General features: G+C 31.1%; 3 protein-coding genes across 4 annotated transcripts; 1 reads left to right on the top strand and 2 right to left on the bottom strand.

Annotated features, from left to right (window-relative positions):
- Window positions 1-2,350: 2,350 nt before the first annotated feature.
- On the bottom strand, window positions 2,351-3,318 carry LOC110667388 (NADPH:quinone oxidoreductase). Its single transcript, XM_021828211.2, has 3 exons — window positions 3,162-3,318; window positions 2,876-3,067; window positions 2,351-2,796 (listed from the first exon to the last, which is right to left on the bottom strand). Exons 1-3 carry the CDS (start codon window positions 3,247-3,249, stop codon window positions 2,498-2,500), a joined length of 579 nt encoding a protein of 192 aa, XP_021683903.2. The 5' UTR covers window positions 3,250-3,318; the 3' UTR covers window positions 2,351-2,497.
- Window positions 3,319-6,116: 2,798 nt separating this feature from the next.
- On the bottom strand, window positions 6,117-7,071 carry LOC110645635 (NADPH:quinone oxidoreductase-like). Its single transcript, XM_058152047.1, has 3 exons — window positions 6,946-7,071; window positions 6,647-6,838; window positions 6,117-6,567 (listed from the first exon to the last, which is right to left on the bottom strand). The coding sequence occupies exons 1-3, from the start codon at window positions 7,031-7,033 to the stop codon at window positions 6,269-6,271; spliced, it is 579 nt and encodes a 192-aa protein (XP_058008030.1). The 5' UTR covers window positions 7,034-7,071; the 3' UTR covers window positions 6,117-6,268.
- A 1,112-nt stretch (window positions 7,072-8,183) lies between these two features.
- LOC110645634 (hydroxyproline O-arabinosyltransferase RDN2) lies at window positions 8,184-12,935 on the top strand. Of its 2 annotated transcripts, none has more exons than XM_021798856.2 (9): window positions 8,184-8,331; window positions 9,244-9,867; window positions 10,522-10,589; window positions 10,678-10,879; window positions 11,112-11,209; window positions 11,355-11,424; window positions 11,542-11,613; window positions 11,822-11,935; window positions 12,576-12,935. In XM_021798856.2, exons 2-9 carry the CDS (start codon window positions 9,448-9,450, stop codon window positions 12,636-12,638), a joined length of 1,107 nt encoding a protein of 368 aa, XP_021654548.2. In that variant the 5' UTR covers window positions 8,184-8,331; window positions 9,244-9,447; the 3' UTR covers window positions 12,639-12,935. The 2 variants fall into 2 exon arrangements, with proteins under 2 accessions (XP_021654548.2, XP_058008027.1); XM_058152044.1 differs by lacking the exon at window positions 8,184-8,331 and adding an exon at window positions 8,396-8,420.
- Window positions 12,936-16,208: the final 3,273 nt, after the last annotated feature.

Here is a 16,208-nt window from a genome sequence, read left to right as displayed (position 1 = left end):
AATCCCATAAAAATATTCTAATGTCAAGAAAATAAACGAACAGAATTCGGTCATAATTTAGACTATTCAACTGGGAGTACTAATTCGCCAACATATAATATCAATATTATGGGGAGCTCAATTCACCCTCACAATTCTCAGAACAGATAAATAAACATTTGGGAGCTCAGCTCTCTCTATCCACAGAAATACATATCACATACACCCAAGTAATTTCCTATAATTAAGTTTACAACTCTAGAAAATTAAGTTATTATAACTCCATATAAAAAAATAATACATCTACTAGTACATGTGAAGTTTTAGAATTGAACGAAAGATAATAAAAGTAAAATTAAACTTTTTTAATTTAACATGAGAGAAAAGAAAATAGATTTTTTTCAATAAGTCCACCTGTTGCTTGAGGAAAAAATAGTTGAACATGGATGAGTGTTCGACTCATAAAGTAAGATATTGATTTTAAATATAATTTCTATAACTAACTAAGTCTAATACATTCCCGTGTATGAAATGCAACATATTCACATAGTTTCAAATAATTCAAACAATATTCGTATAAAAGATAATTTGAAGCACTCACATACCCGTGCGTCACATCAATAATATATATGAGAGCTGATCTCCTATATATTTCTCTTAATTCCAATACCTATCAACGATGTCAACTTAAGCCGGACTTACTCTTAATAATCTCGATGAGTTAAGCTCCAGCCGCGACTCCATACCATACACACACTAACACACGCACACAGCTCCAAATTACCTTAAGGCGACATCCACAAATAAGTTCAATAAAATATGTAACAAAAGAGCATGCATAGCATTTAACTAAATATATACATACATATGTATGAATGAATGAGTATGTCTTGAATATAAATTATTAATATTGAAATTATAAATAAAATTAATATCTATTCACGGATTAATAAAAGATCACTGAGGCGACTGGAAAAGAGGAATAGGGTTAACTCGGTTACCTAAACAATTATATTCATGAATTTATCAATATTAAAACAAACAAAGACTTAAAGATTTAAAGACAACTAAAATTTGTGACAGAAATTCGATAGAGTTTTTCCTATACCTAGGACCTACCCAACCTGCAAAACAGCTCAAACAATACTTTATAATCCAAACACCTTAGGCCCACAACACAACAACATCATAATGTCTCTCCTAGGCCTCCCACAATAGTCAAAACTCACATATTTACATTATTCAGTTATTAAACTTAAAATTAATATTTTACAAAAACTATCCAAACTAACTCCGAAATTTCTATAATCATACCCTGCATTCTTTAACAATGCTATTATACTAACACAATTAGAATCATAATTTTCTAGTTACCCATTAATATTTTATGAATTTTATTCTAAACTCAACCTTAGGTAAAACGGATCATTTAGAGTTCGGATTTACTAATTCTAATTTTGACACCTGAAACGTGTTGAGGGCGTTTGAAAATAGTGGAAAGTATTGTAATATTGACTAACTTCTAAAGTGAGATCTGACAGCCTATGTGTCTGACTCGAAAATACAGTTCTGATCGCCGATGGAATTTCCTCAAAATCAAAATGTCTACGCGAAACTCATAACACCAGAAGTTAAAAAATATAATTTTTATTTAAAAATTCGGAATGTTGCATAAACTATTAACATAATTTAGTTGTTTGAACTCAAGTCAATTTGGTTTGAATTCCACTTACTTTATATTCTTTTCATTTTGTTTGTTTTTTAACATGGGACACCAACAGGAACAAATGTGAAAAACATGAAGTCTATTATAATAATATATCTTTAAGGTTGGTGAAAACCTTTTATTCAAAATTTTTTTTAATAAATATCATTTTAAAATGTTATTAGATCCATAAATTGAAAAAACTATATTATTATTTTAGTGTTATTATATCAAAAACATTTCAATTTGGTGGAGGATTGATCAAATTATATATCAAATGTTTTTACTCAATAAGCAAGACTTAATACACTTTCTTCAAGGTGAGATTTAATACATTCTCTTCAATTTTAGAATTGAACATTTAAAGTATAAAATTTATAGAATTAAACATAGAATGGTGTTGACTATAATATTATGTTGATAAAATAAATCGAATCTGATTTCACCCTAAAAAGTATCATGTGAAAAGATGATTGTCTAAATCATATATGAAATATTTTTATACAATATTTTGTCAATGTTAGACTTAACAAAAGTACTGTGATGAGTTTGAGTTTGAGTTTGAATTTTATAAATAAATACATATTACTAAATTCATTTATATAAATAAATAATAAAAAATATAAAAAAAATTAATTTAAGATGAATTTTAATAGGTTGAGAACGTTTAAGCTGAAAAGAAACTTTATTCCATTGCTTAAGAAGTACTAGTCAAAATGTAAAGAAAACAAAATGCATTACAACAATTTTATTTCTTCAAAACTATAACAATCCAAGAATCTATATCGTGTGCATATAAGATTGTTTAATCCTCTACTTCTGAAGTCGCAAAGTGAAGTCACGTAAGGCAACGAGAATTTCTTTCAACCTCTGCTTAGCCTCAGCATCAATCAAGTTTCCATCATCATCAAACTTTGCGGGAGGTTGGAATACATTCAAGAAAAACTCAGGTTTGTTGATGAAATGAAGGTCCAGATAAACTCCGATTTGGCGAAGATGGTACTGTGATCTCCCACCACCAAAGCCTCCTCCAGCACTCACAACAGCGGCTGCTTTGTCTCCCCAACAATTTGGGGCTAGAGAGGCCCAGTCAATGGCATTCTTCAAAGGTGCTGCAAATTAGATACTTTCATTTCAGCGATCGAGTGTCTGTCTCGTAACACAAGAAGTAATTACGGGTTATGAGATTACCAGTAAGAGAGTAATTGTTCTCAGGAGAAGCAAAAAGAACACTATCAGCGTTGAGAATTTGTTGGCGAAAAGCTTCAACAACTGTTGGATAGGTTCCATTGACAATAAGATCAGTGTTTAGCAATGGCAACTGGGATATGTCTACGTGCTCAATTTGTACACCAGTCACCGACTCCTTGCTCAGCCCAATTGCTAACAAGAACAAGAAAAAGTATAGAATTAGCTAGGTAAATACATGGGTTTGAATCTAAATCAATTATAGAATAGATAGAGGAGGACAGTAAACCAGAACGGATGAGGCCTGAATTGAAGGAAGCTTTGCGCAGAGACCCACTGAGGGCTGCAACCTTGATCACCGGAATTGCTGCTGCCATGTCTCTGATTCTTTTATTTCCTTTTGATGATTATGCTAAATGCATGCATGCGCAAGCTTTTTATACAAAATTTTTGAGGAAGAAACGAATAAAAATAATTTTAAAACAAAATGGATTTTTTTTTTTTGTGGTCAAATGGTGTGAATTTCAAAAGGTTACATCCGCCATACTTTTTGGCTGCCATTTTTTTTTCCTATCAAATTTCAACATAAGCTGCTGGTTCTTGTGGCTACTTATCAATATATACATTCATCTTATTGGTAATTAATTTTTTATTTGAAATTATAATAAATTTTATTAAAATACTTTTTAAAATATTAATTCATTAAAATTTTTTTTTCTATTCAATTTTTTTTTTGAGGTTTTAGTCAAATTTATATATAATATTATCTAGTCTAACGTAATAAAAGCATAGGATTTACCTGAGAAATCCAAATTTGAAACTTCTCTCTTCCATCTTCTGCAAAAAGAAATTCACACCATGTCAGGACTGTTGAGTTTTGGTTGAATTTCATGGGTCTCGATTGGTTCATTCTTTAACTTGGAAATTATTTGCATAATGGGACATTAAATAAAGTTCCCTAAAAAAATAATAAAGTAATAAAGGAGAATCAAAGAAGTTGTGGTCCGAACCTATTTATATTAAATAAAAATAATAAGAAAATCTGACGCACATATGACACAACTTATACATAAGCCAGAATTTGCTATTTTACGTGGCTAAATGTTTAATTTAGTAATTTTTGTCTAAATTAATTTAAAATTTTTAATTTAAATTTAATTTAGTTCAAAAGTTAATTTTTTTAGCTAAAATTCTTAATTAAGACTAAAAATTAAGAAATTAAATTTCTTTATTTTTAAACTAAATTTTTTTATTTAGTCTAAAAATTAATAAACTCAATTTTTTTTAATTTTCTTAATTTTTATGTTAAATTAAAACTTTAGACTGATTTGAAAAAAATTTACTGGTACTTTTCTTGTATCTAACCTCAATAATTTGTATATTGAAAATAAATTATTTTTAAATTAATGTGTAATTTTAATTTTCATATTTCTTATTAAATAAATCTTAATTGTATCCTTAAAAATGCATAATAAATAAAATTTAAAAGCTTGAGAGTTTAAAAAATGAATTTTGCTTTTGTAATTAAGAAGTTAATTTTTTTTATTAACAAGCGTTTATTTAATTATATTAAAATTATCTTTAGATGATACATTTTAAAATTTAAATTCCTATTAAAACTAACAAAAATATATATATATATTTTTTCCCTTGAATTATGAATTGAACCTAGCTGTTTAATTTGCCACCATTATAGAACAAATTCTTGAGATGTATTGCAGCAATGCAGCCATGCTTCCATTGAATTTCTAAGATTTTTTTTTAAGTAGGCATTATCCTTATAATATTGTAGTATTTTAATAATTAAACAACTTAATCCATTTTAATTTTTTATTTAAATTAATTAAGAAATTTTAATTTATCTGAATTTAATTCAAAATTTTTAAATTTTAAATTAAATTTCTTGATTTAGATCAAAAATTAAGATTTTTAATTTTTAATTTATTTTAAAAATCAAGAAGTTGAATTTCTTAATTTTTGAGTTAAATTGAGTTTAAATTGAAATTTTTGAAATTAATTTAAACAAAAATTAAAAATAAGATATGTTTATGGAGAGTTCGAGCTCATCTACATATACCGTTAGATTAAATTTTTATATATAAATTTGTACACTTTATATATACACTTTAATCAATTTTACACTGATACAAATATCATATAGGTTCGAATTTATATTAAATACATCCTTAAAAATATAATAAATTAAACATCTAAATAATTATTGATGGTAAAATTGAGCATTAAGCCAACAAAATTGAACTTTTCCTTTATTATATAAGGAGTTGCCTCTACATTGGCAAATATTATTATTAGGAAATGGGATTTCTTTAATTAACAAACGACGTCTTTGTTTAACCACCACTTATTATAATTCTCAATAAGCTTGAATTTACTACTATTTTTTGGGGGGGTGGTTGATTGATTATTAATTTATTATGACGATGAAGAGCACTCTGCAACATGATGGAGGCTGCTAATGCTTCAGAAATATCTGAGGGCATAATATATAGATTAGTTGTTATTTGGATTAATTCAATTAAACTTGTAATCATTTTCGACTAAGATGTTAAAAAAAAAAGGCGAAATTCTAATCATCAATTTAACTTGTGGCACAAATGTCTGAGCCCAAATTATTGAGGCACGTTGCAGAGAAAATGCATGCAAGCTTACAAGAAAGAGCATATGCATTCAAGAAAAACTCAGGTTTGTTGATGAAATGAAGATCAAGATAAACTCCGATTTGGCAAAGAGGATGCTGTGATCACCCTCCACCGAAACCCCCCTTCAGCAATTACAATGGCAGCAGCTTTATCAGCCTAGCAATTTGGTTGTCTGGATGCTCAGTCAATTCGGTGGAGTATTGATTAAATTATATATTAAAATTTTTTTAGAGGTGAGACTTACCAAACTCTCTTTAATTTCAATATTGGAATAGAGTTGACTTTAATAATATGTTCATAAAATGAGTTGGAACTAATTTCACTCCAAAAATATTTTGGGAGAAAATGATTATCCAAAATATTTTTATCCACTATTTAATCAATGTGGGACTTAACAATAGTATCATAATAGGTTTGAATTTAAATTTTATAAATAAATATATGTTATATATAAATAAATAATAAAATATAAAATAATTTGAGATAAATTTAATTGATTCAGAATGAATTTAAATATTAAAATTATTAATAATTTCAATTTTAGACATCATAATTTCCATGATACCCTTTTTGTTGTCATCTCATTCTGTTTAAGCTGAAATGAAATTTATTCTATTGCTTAAGGAATATAAGTATCAAAATGTAAAGAACACTGAATGCATTGCAACAATTTTATTTCTTCAAATCCATAACAAGCCAAAAATCTGTACTTTGTGCATATAGATTGTTTGATCCTCTAGTTCTGAAGTCGCAGAGTGAAGTCACGCAAGGTAACGAGAATTTCTTCCAACCTCTGCTTGGCCTCAGCATCAATCAAGTTTCCATCATCATCAAACTTTGCAGGAGGTTGGAATGCATTCAAGAAAAACTCAGGTTTGTTGATGAAATGAAGGTCCAGATAAACTCCGATTTGTCGAAGATGGTACTGTGATCTCCCACCACCAAAGCCTCCACCAGCACTCACAACAGCGGCTGCCTTATCTTCCCAACAGTTTGGGGCTAGAGAGGCCCAGTCAATTGCATTCTTCAAAGGTGCTGCAAATTAGATAATTTCATTTCAACGATCGAGTGTCTGTCTCGTAATACAAGAAGTAGTTAAGGGTTATGAGATTACCAGTAAGAGAGTAATTGTTCTCAGGAGAAGCGAAAAGAACACTTTCAGCTTTGAGAATTTGTTGGCGAAAAGCTTCAACAACTGGTGGATAGGTTCCACTGACAATAAGATCAGTGTTCAGTAATGGCAACTGGGATATGTCTATGTGCTCAATCTGTATACCTTTCACGGACTCCTTGCTCAGCTCAATTGCTAACATGAACAAGAAAAAGCATAGAATTAGCTAGGTAAATACATGGGTTTGAATCTAAATCAATTCCAGAAGATCTAGAGAGAGAGGGCAGAGGAGGACAATTAACCAGATCGGATGAGGCCTGAATTGAAGGAAGCTTTGCGCAGAGACCCACTAAGGGCTGCAACCTTGATCACCGGAATAGTTGCTGCCATGTCCCTGATTCTTTTGTTTCCCTTTGATGATTATGCAAAATGAATGCATGTATAAGCTTTTTGTACAAATTTTTTAGAAAGAAAGGAAAAAAATAATAAGAAAGGAAAAAAATAATTTTAAAATAAAATGGATTTGTTGTGGTCAATTGGTGTGAATCTCAAAAAGTATATTACTTAAAATTATAAATAATAAATTAATTTTCATATTTCTTATTAAATAAAATTTAAATGTATTTCTTAATGCATTTGTTCTCATATATATTTTAATTAATACATATTTAGTTTATTTGTTTCCTTTTTATAGTGAGAGTTATTATATTTTATTTCATTTTAATAGTGGTCTCCCATTACAAGGATTTAATATTTAATTTATTTTTTAAAAAAATTATAATATTGACTTAATTTGATTGAAGATATTAAATCTTGATTTGATCTCCTACAAATTGAATCAGGCAATGTAGTTTATTGTTTTATTAATGCATAGTGACTTTAGAAAAATTTCAAATTTAATCAATAAAATAGAGAATAAATATTTATATAGGCAATTTTAATTAATTTGAAATTAAAATTTAATTATTATTATTATATATCTTAATTTCAGTTTTAATGAGGTATTTTAGCTAAAGCATTAATTATTCTTACCTTTGTTTGGATGGAGTAAAATTGGAGAGAAAAAAGACAAAAATTACAAAATGAAAGAAAATAAAATTTAATTTTCTTCTAAATCATTCGTTTCAATTTAAAGGAAAAAAAATAATTAAGGAAAGTAAGAGAAAAGTTTATTATGGAATAAAAAATTATTTATTTAACCCTTATATTTTAAATTCTATTGAGAAATATAAAGAATATAGTTGTAAACTCATAAAATATTTTTTCTCTCTATTCTTTTTCTCTTTTCAAATAAGATTCATCCTCTTTTATTTTCCTTCTTATTCTCTTTTCTCTCTTATATATTGTTAAAATTTCATGTCTGTAATTGTGCACTTTGATCCATAGTTGATATGTTAGAATAATTCACGTTTAATTTTTGTAATTATATATTCTGATCATAATGATTATGTTATTAAATAATTTTAATGATTAAGCTAATTATAGATTTGCTTATTACACATTTTTTTTTTTTTTTTAATTTTCCGGCATATATGATGGAAGCCAGTTCTCATCCATTTCTAGAAGAAGACAAAGAAAAGAAACACTTGAAAGCAAAAAAATTTTCACTTTCCCATTCTCTCTCTGTTCTCGATCCAAAAAATCCATCATTGGATCTCTTTGCTCACGTCACCAACTCACAGTAGATCGTACGTTAATCTCCTTCCTCTTCCTGCTTCTCTCTCTCTCTCTCTCTGTGTGTGTGTTTTTGTGTGTGCATGATTATGACTAATGGCAGGTGAAGTATCGGATGGGTGATTCTATGGCTATTTCTTCAAGCTTTTCTTGCTTTTTTCATTAACACGATTCCTACATTGGTTCTTGTTTTTGTATTTTATTCACTTGCTTTCTTGAAAGCGAATCTCGCTTTATTTTTTTTCCCTCTTATTTTTTAATAAATTTTCTCACTTTTCATTGCTATTATTGTAATTTTCATTTTTCTTAGGGACCCATTTGGTGTATTTAGGTGATTTTAGTATTCTACTGCCAAATTCGCCATTTATTCAATTCATTTTTGCTGATTGAAATCTTGATTTTGTTCTAAATTTTCTTGTATTTGTTAAATTTAATTTAAGTGTTGAAGATGGCTCTCTTTCAATTTTGCAAATTGTGCAATTATGAGGAGCTTGTTTGATTTTGTCTCTCTTTTGTGCTCCTTGAATCTTTTGCTGCATTTATTCCACATTGGTATTGACCCTTGAAAGCTCGAATTTTGGCGGATTTGGCTTAAATATTGCTACAAATTTCAATATGTTTTGTACTAAACTGTTCAATTGAAGATTTAGCCCAAAGAATCAATGAGATCTTTATCCTTTTCTCTGTTATAAATTTCAAAATGGCAATTTTAATTATTATTGTGGTGTCTGTGAAAGAATGTCTTGTCTAAATTTCCTTCTAAATTGTGTTGTAAGCTGATAGACTGGAAAGGGATTTCAAAATTTTGGATATATTTGGTCTGATGTCTGAAAATTATTCACAATTCAGTTTTTATTTTATTGGATCTGAACCTTGCATATTTCTGTTGCTATTAAAGTTAATTTTTGGTCTTAATTCTTATGCAGGCGTAGGTTACTGGCTGCAGCTTTCACTTGTCTGGAAATCTCCTATATTAAATCTGAGCTTTATCAGATAAAATAATGTTTATAACATATATTCTGGGCTAGCGTTTTTGAAAACATTGATAGACCTTTGCTTATAAGGTGCTTGGACTTCAACACTTGATTTGTTACTAGTTTGGAGAATCTTGGATCTTGATTTGACTATCAATGGTTGAGAGAAAAGCAATGGGGCGTGCTTCTCCATTGCTTTTGATTCTTTTGGTTCTTGGTTTTTTCTTTGCCACATACAATTTGATTACCATGATAATCCACAATAGATCTGTTGGGACATGGATGCATGACGATTCAAATGGTGGTGTATTTTTTGATCCCGTTATTGAAATGCCTGTATATGCAAAGAAACCAAAGAATGCCAAAATTTCCTTCCATGTTGCCTTAACGGCAACTGATGCTCCTTACAGCAAATGGCAGTGTCGCATTATGTACTATTGGTATAAGAAGAAGAAAGATCTACCTGGGTCAGAGATGGGAGGATTTACACGAATTTTGCACTCAGGAAATCCTGACAACTTGATGGATGAGATTCCTACAGTTGTGGTTGATCCTCTTCCAGCAGGTTTGGATCGGGTAAGGTTTGTTTTTCACTTTCTTGTTGGTTGAGAATGCTACCTTTTCACAAGCATTATTTTCAATAGCTGGTTGTTGTGGCTTGGTTTGCATATGAGGAGAGTTGTTAATGGGTTTAAGTGGAGAACATGTTGAATGGGCAGTTTTTACTGTAGGAAAGGGTTGCATCTTTAAGACAAATGTGCCTTATCATTTGGAAACAATCCAGATTTTGACATTAGCTATTGGTTTTATTGATCATTGAAAAGGAACAAGAAACTAACTATTTGGTACAAGGAATTTTCTGGGTCTTCTTGTTGCATGCAAAAGTAAGTTATCTTTATAGCATTCATAGTTCAAAACTTTTGATTGTCTGTTTTAAGTGATGATCACACCTGAAGAGAGCATGGCTTATGAATTTGCCAGTGAATTTCATTCCAAGGATCTTATTTGAGGATATAATTCTAACCACTATAAAGTTCAATGTCATAGGTTTTATTGGTTGAAAGTTGAATGAAGGTCTAAGTTTAAATGGCTTGCTGGGTGACGTTTGACTTTGAATGTTATCTTTTATGTTTTTCTCTCTCATTTTTCTTGATGGATTTTTCACTTTATTCATCATATGATTCTATCTCTTGATACCTGCTGTGTTGTGGTTTTCAATTTTGTAACCAGGGTTACATTGTGCTAAATAGACCATGGGCTTTTGTGCAGTGGTTGGAAAAGGCTACAATTGAAGAAGAGTGAGCTTTTCTATTTTTAATGATCTTGAAATGACACCGATTTTTCCTTCACAATTTCTTAATGCCTGTTGCTATGTTATTGATGCAGATACATATTGATGGCGGAGCCTGATCACATATTCATAAATCCTCTTCCAAATTTGGCACATGGAGGGTATCCAGCTGCTTTTCCTTTCTTTTACATTAAACCTGCTGATAATGAAAAAATCATACGGAAGTTTTATCCAGAGGAGAAAGGCCCTGTGTCAAATATTGATCCAATTGGTAATTCTCCAGTCATTATCAAGAAGGTGAACTCTCTTGTCCTAACTTTCACAGTGGGCCAATTATTTATTGCAATGTATGTTCTGATCATCCATTTTTATTCTGGACATTGAAAATATCATTAATTTATGCATGTGTAACGAAACCAACTTTTGTATGTTGTTTTACTTGATGTTGTCTTCCTTGCTTGAGTTTTGCTGTTATATTTCATGTTTTTCTGTTGGTAGTTGAATCACATTTGGAATTTATATTATTCAGGAATTGCTGGAGAAAATAGCACCTACATGGATGAATGTTTCCTTGAAAATGAAAGATGACCAGGAGACTGATAAAACTTTTGGCTGGGTGCTAGAAATGTAAGTGTAGAAATAAGTGTAGAAATAACTTACTTTCTACTTCGCATTAACTATATGTTAACATATTGATAAAAAATTTAAGCATTTAAAAAGGAACTCCACATTAACATACTTTTGGTGCTCCTGTTTTTCTTGTTGAACTAAGGTATGCATATGCTGTAGCTTCAGCTTTGCATGGTGTGCAGCACATTCTTCGGAAAGACTTTATGTTGCAGGTTCAGTCTTTGCACTGAAATTAATATCCAATTTCACTAGCTTTAGTAAGACTTTGATATGAACATAGATTTTGTGCATGGGTTGGTTCATAAGAGTCTCTATTTTTAATGATGCAGCCTCCTTGGGATCGGGAAATTGGAAAAAAGTTTATCATTCATTACACTTATGGATGTGACTACAACTTAAAGGTAAAATAAAACTATTTCTATTAAAAAGGTATGTAATTGCAGTTGAAAATTAAAAATTTAGTTGGCCTCTTTACATTCCTGAAACACATCGTTTTATTTTTATCTTTTTCACTCTCATCAGTCATCATTATCAACATTGTTAAACTCCATTGTTTTTATTTTATTGTCTGAGGTTTATTTTGTTTTCTGAGGTTTACTTAATGTTCAGGGTGAGCTAACATATGGCAAAATTGGAGAGTGGCGATTTGACAAGAGATCCTATCTACGGGGACCTCCACCAAAAAATCTTCCCTTACCCCCTCCAGGGGTTCCTGAAAGTGTGGTATGTTTTAACTTTTAAGACATGTCAATAATTCAATAATTACACATTACTTTTACCCTTCTCCTTGCTAATTTGAACAACACATGCAGTATTTTCTGTTTTCAAGGTGGCATTTATAATGCCTTCCGCATATAGGCAGTTGAGCTACCATTTATATTAACTTCTTATTTTATACTGTCATTTGGTGGTTCATTAACTGAGAAAACTAATGGTTCATTAACTGAGGAAACTAAGAATTAGAATTGTGAAATTGGTGGCATATTGTGCCAAGCGGTATTCTTGCCCTGTCATGTGTGTGTGTGTGTGTGTGTGTGTGTGTGTGTGTATGAACATTCTACTGGTGTTATATAGTATAAATTCCAACGGTTGTGGAATTTGTGGAATTTATCTGTCCATTATTTACTCTTGTGAGAGTTTTGGACTTTGTACCTTGTTGATTTGTCCACTATCTCCTTTCCCCTTAAGGCAATTACTTTCTGATAGCCGTTGACGATTATTTTTTCTTTCATTAATTTTCTTTGGTGGAATGGCAATGGCATTTTTATGTAGATGTTGAACAAAGACAATCCTAAATTCTATTTCTCTTCCTGTGGAATGCGAATGACTTGTTTTTCTGTCCTTTGTCCTATCATATCTGCAGGTAAACCTTGTAAAGATGGTCAACGAAGCAACAGCCAACATTCCCAATTGGGACACTGAGTAGATGTGTTCTTTCCAGGTGGTCAAGCCCCATATAACTTTATTCTTGAGATGGTTGAAATTTTGATCCATAGCCATTCAGAAATTTCACTGTTTAGAAACCTCAGGCTAATCACTTCAAATTAAGGGATAGCATAATATAGGTATAAATTAAGGAAGTTCTTTTATATCTCAATTTAGAACAAACACAGTATAAATTTTATTCTTCCTTCATTTGTGGCAGATAAATACAGCACACTCTCAAATTGAGAGAGAAATTTATTATAGTTGCTGGTTTTGATCTAGTTGAGCTAGATGGTTACATGATGGTGAAGCTTAATGTTCTGAATTTTAATAATGCTGACAAAAAATGACGAGTATCTGCTAGTCAGACTAGCCTGTAAAGTATTAGTCATAGAATTGCATTTGTTGATCTAAAGTCTTGGGTTTTTGAATCTTAGAGTGCATTATTGGCAATTATAAGAAGCATGGTAAGGGTTACAAGCTGTGTTCATTGGTTTGTATTTTTATGAGGGAATTGAGATTGAGGTGAAGAGTTAAATGAAGGGGATTATAAGAGGTAAAAACATTCCATTTTCTTGAAGTCTCATTGTTAAACATGGTGATAGAGATACATAGAAATATCAGAAATGGAGTAGTGAAGGGCAGTGGTGGTGGGCACTGCGCAATGTCAATGATAGCTAAAGGGGGTTGCAGGATGCCAGGATCGTGAGGTGATGGAGCTGGTGGCTGCAAGAATGAAGGTGAGATACTTCTCTTGGTGGTGGAGATGGCAGCAGGTTTCTGGTGGTGACGATTTGATAAAGATAGGCGGTACAATGTTGGCAGTAGTAGTGGTATTCTGGTGATCCTCTGGTATTTTGTGGGGGCCAATATAAGCAATGTATGTTAGATGATATGCAAATAATAGAGAAAGTTCATTATATATGGAATTGGCATGAAGTGTTTTTCCAAATTGTACTGTCTGATGGGGCAGGTTTGTCCACAGATTTCTAATTCAAGAGCTTGAGGTAGGTGCCTGCCCTTCTCTGAAAGCTGAAGTTGTTTCTTAGGAAAATAGCAAGTGCATTGAACCCTGGAGGTTGTCTAATTATTTTGGTGGTTTGTGGGTTTGGCCCACATCCTGAGCATGGCATTAGCCCCATCTCTGTCTCACTGTGGAACTTTAAGAAGCGCACCTAACAAACTTGCATGATTATTTGAAATTAACATATCTAAATGGATCCTGAAATGATTTTTTGAAATTGGTTATTGGATTAGCAAGGCAGTGGCTTGAGTAAAACAATGGAAAGCTGAACTTGCATTATTCCCTGGGGATCAAACTATCTAGTTGATTATTTTAGAAGAGCTTGGCGCATGTAATATCATTACCATGGGTCCTGCCAGAAAAGAGGAGAGGCATGTAAAGACCAGAAAAGCAAATCACTCCAATTACATTTTCTCGTGACACTTTTGATACAGCAAAAGATACTTTTTGGACAAATCAAGATATGATCATGTCATTCATTTTCAGAACAAGAAGGTGGTGACTACTCATTACTAACACAATAAACCAAATATGTTAATTCCTGATTGATTAGAATATTGGCCTTACAATAAAGTTATGCTTTTTTTTTTTCGAGCTGAAAAAAAAATGATGTGATGCTCATTTGCCATGAAAATTCGAGTAAAATGATTTGAAGTTGGAGTGTTAATTTCTCTAAGCTTGGAGTCACTATTAAAAAATAAGAGAGGACTGAGGAGCCATTCTGGTGGAGCCGACCACTCAAGTATGTCAGTTTTGGTTCATGAAGTCTTCCCAAAGGCACTAAGCTAGCAAAACATAGCCCCCGAGAGAGAGAGAGAGAGAGAGAGAGAGAGAGAGGGTGAGCCATTTCCATGGGGGATGTGGTCCCTTGAGGAGGAGCTTCACTTAGTGGGGAATATTCCATATTTATTATTTTTCTAACCCATTAGCACTCCATTCCATTGTCGTCCCTACATATGACCAAACACCAATATGCCCTTTGCTCATATTCACATTTATTTCTTTTTGTGAATTAATTGATTTAATCCATTACTTATTTATTTTATAAAAGAGGAGAATAGAGTAACAAAGAAATGAATGGAGTAACACTTTGTTAAATATATAATTAATGAAGCAAAGATTGTCGGCAAACAAGAGAGACCCATAATCCATGCAAGCATCTCGCGTGACGACACATATTTCACTATCATCCTCGCATTATATTAAAATCACATTTATACAGGACAAGTAAATATTACAGAAACCAAAGGAAGAGAAGATAAGCTGGTGAGTACTGAGGTCTGAGAAGTGGGACAAGGTGAAAATATGAAGTATTGAAAGGCTGCAGTCTCTCTTCAGAACATTATTGGTCTTTTTTTTTTTTTCTCTTCATTGTTAGTACACTTGTTTGATATTTTCCCTAATGTAGATGTAGATTTCACTTTACTAAATAAAAGTTGATGCAGATTTTTATTTTATTTACTTTCCCCAATTTACTTGGAGCTTCTTCCTCTCTTTAGCTCTCTGCCACTCCTCCCAAGTCCTCTTCTTTTCTTTCTTTGTTACTCTGCCTTTTCTATGATACGTTTAATTTGTAATTCTTTATACTCTATTTTTAATTAATAAAATATTTTTTATCATTTCTGAAAAAAGAAAATTTTCCGATTAAAAAGAAACAAAGCATCATTAAGATGATGTTATTGCCAGCGAGACTATAAGTTGATTCACGAGAATGTAAAATGATTGAATATTTCACATGTCTGGTCTCTGTTTCTAATTTTTCTTTTGATTTTTAGCCTAATATCTTTTTCATGTTACTGCACATATTCTAACCTTAATTTCATAAACTTACATTTTATTCAAATCAAAATTCATTAAAATTAACCAAAAAAAAGAAAGAAGTCACCGACAATAATAAGTGCAGAAGAGACAATATATGTGGAAGGCATATGTGTATTGTGATTCCACTTACAAAGACTCACATGCAATTGCAGTACTTATCATAGATTCATGTCAATGTCTAATAAACAAAATTTTAAGATTATTGCTGCAAAATTTAAAATTTTTTTGACCCTAATAGAGCTGAGCTTGACTGCACTAGCTAGTATGCTTTGTTTTTTTTGTCCATATACCATTGTATGGAGTAAGAATTTTCAATGTAAATGGGAAGAAGAAAGAAACAAAACCCACATAAACAAATCTTCTTTTTCCCTCTATTTTTATAGCTTCATCTTCCCCTTTTCAGTATATTAATATAAGCAATCAGATCAAGATCTTACTTTTAATTAACAATCATTTAGTGGAATCAAATGTAACACAATTAAATTCACCATAATTATTCTTCTTTCCATTTCTGTATGTGGGAGAATTATTATGCTTTATGGACCATTCACAGTATATTGCTGGTATAAAGTGACATCTTGAACAATTCAAGATTTGGGTTTCATTTGAAACAATTTTTACATTATTTTAGTTTAACTTTTCCATCATCCAATTAGATAATATAAAGTGGGTTTTTAATATTATTCTAGGCTTGATGTGAGTTGATTAGGGCATGTAGGGATGTTT

Source organism: Hevea brasiliensis, chromosome 1, assembly GCF_030052815.1.
Source record: "Hevea brasiliensis isolate MT/VB/25A 57/8 chromosome 1, ASM3005281v1, whole genome shotgun sequence".
Lineage (NCBI taxonomy): Eukaryota > Viridiplantae > Streptophyta > Magnoliopsida > Malpighiales > Euphorbiaceae > Hevea > Hevea brasiliensis.
The sequence above is the reverse complement of the archived record's forward strand: the minus strand, read 5'-3'. Positions and strand labels throughout refer to the sequence as shown.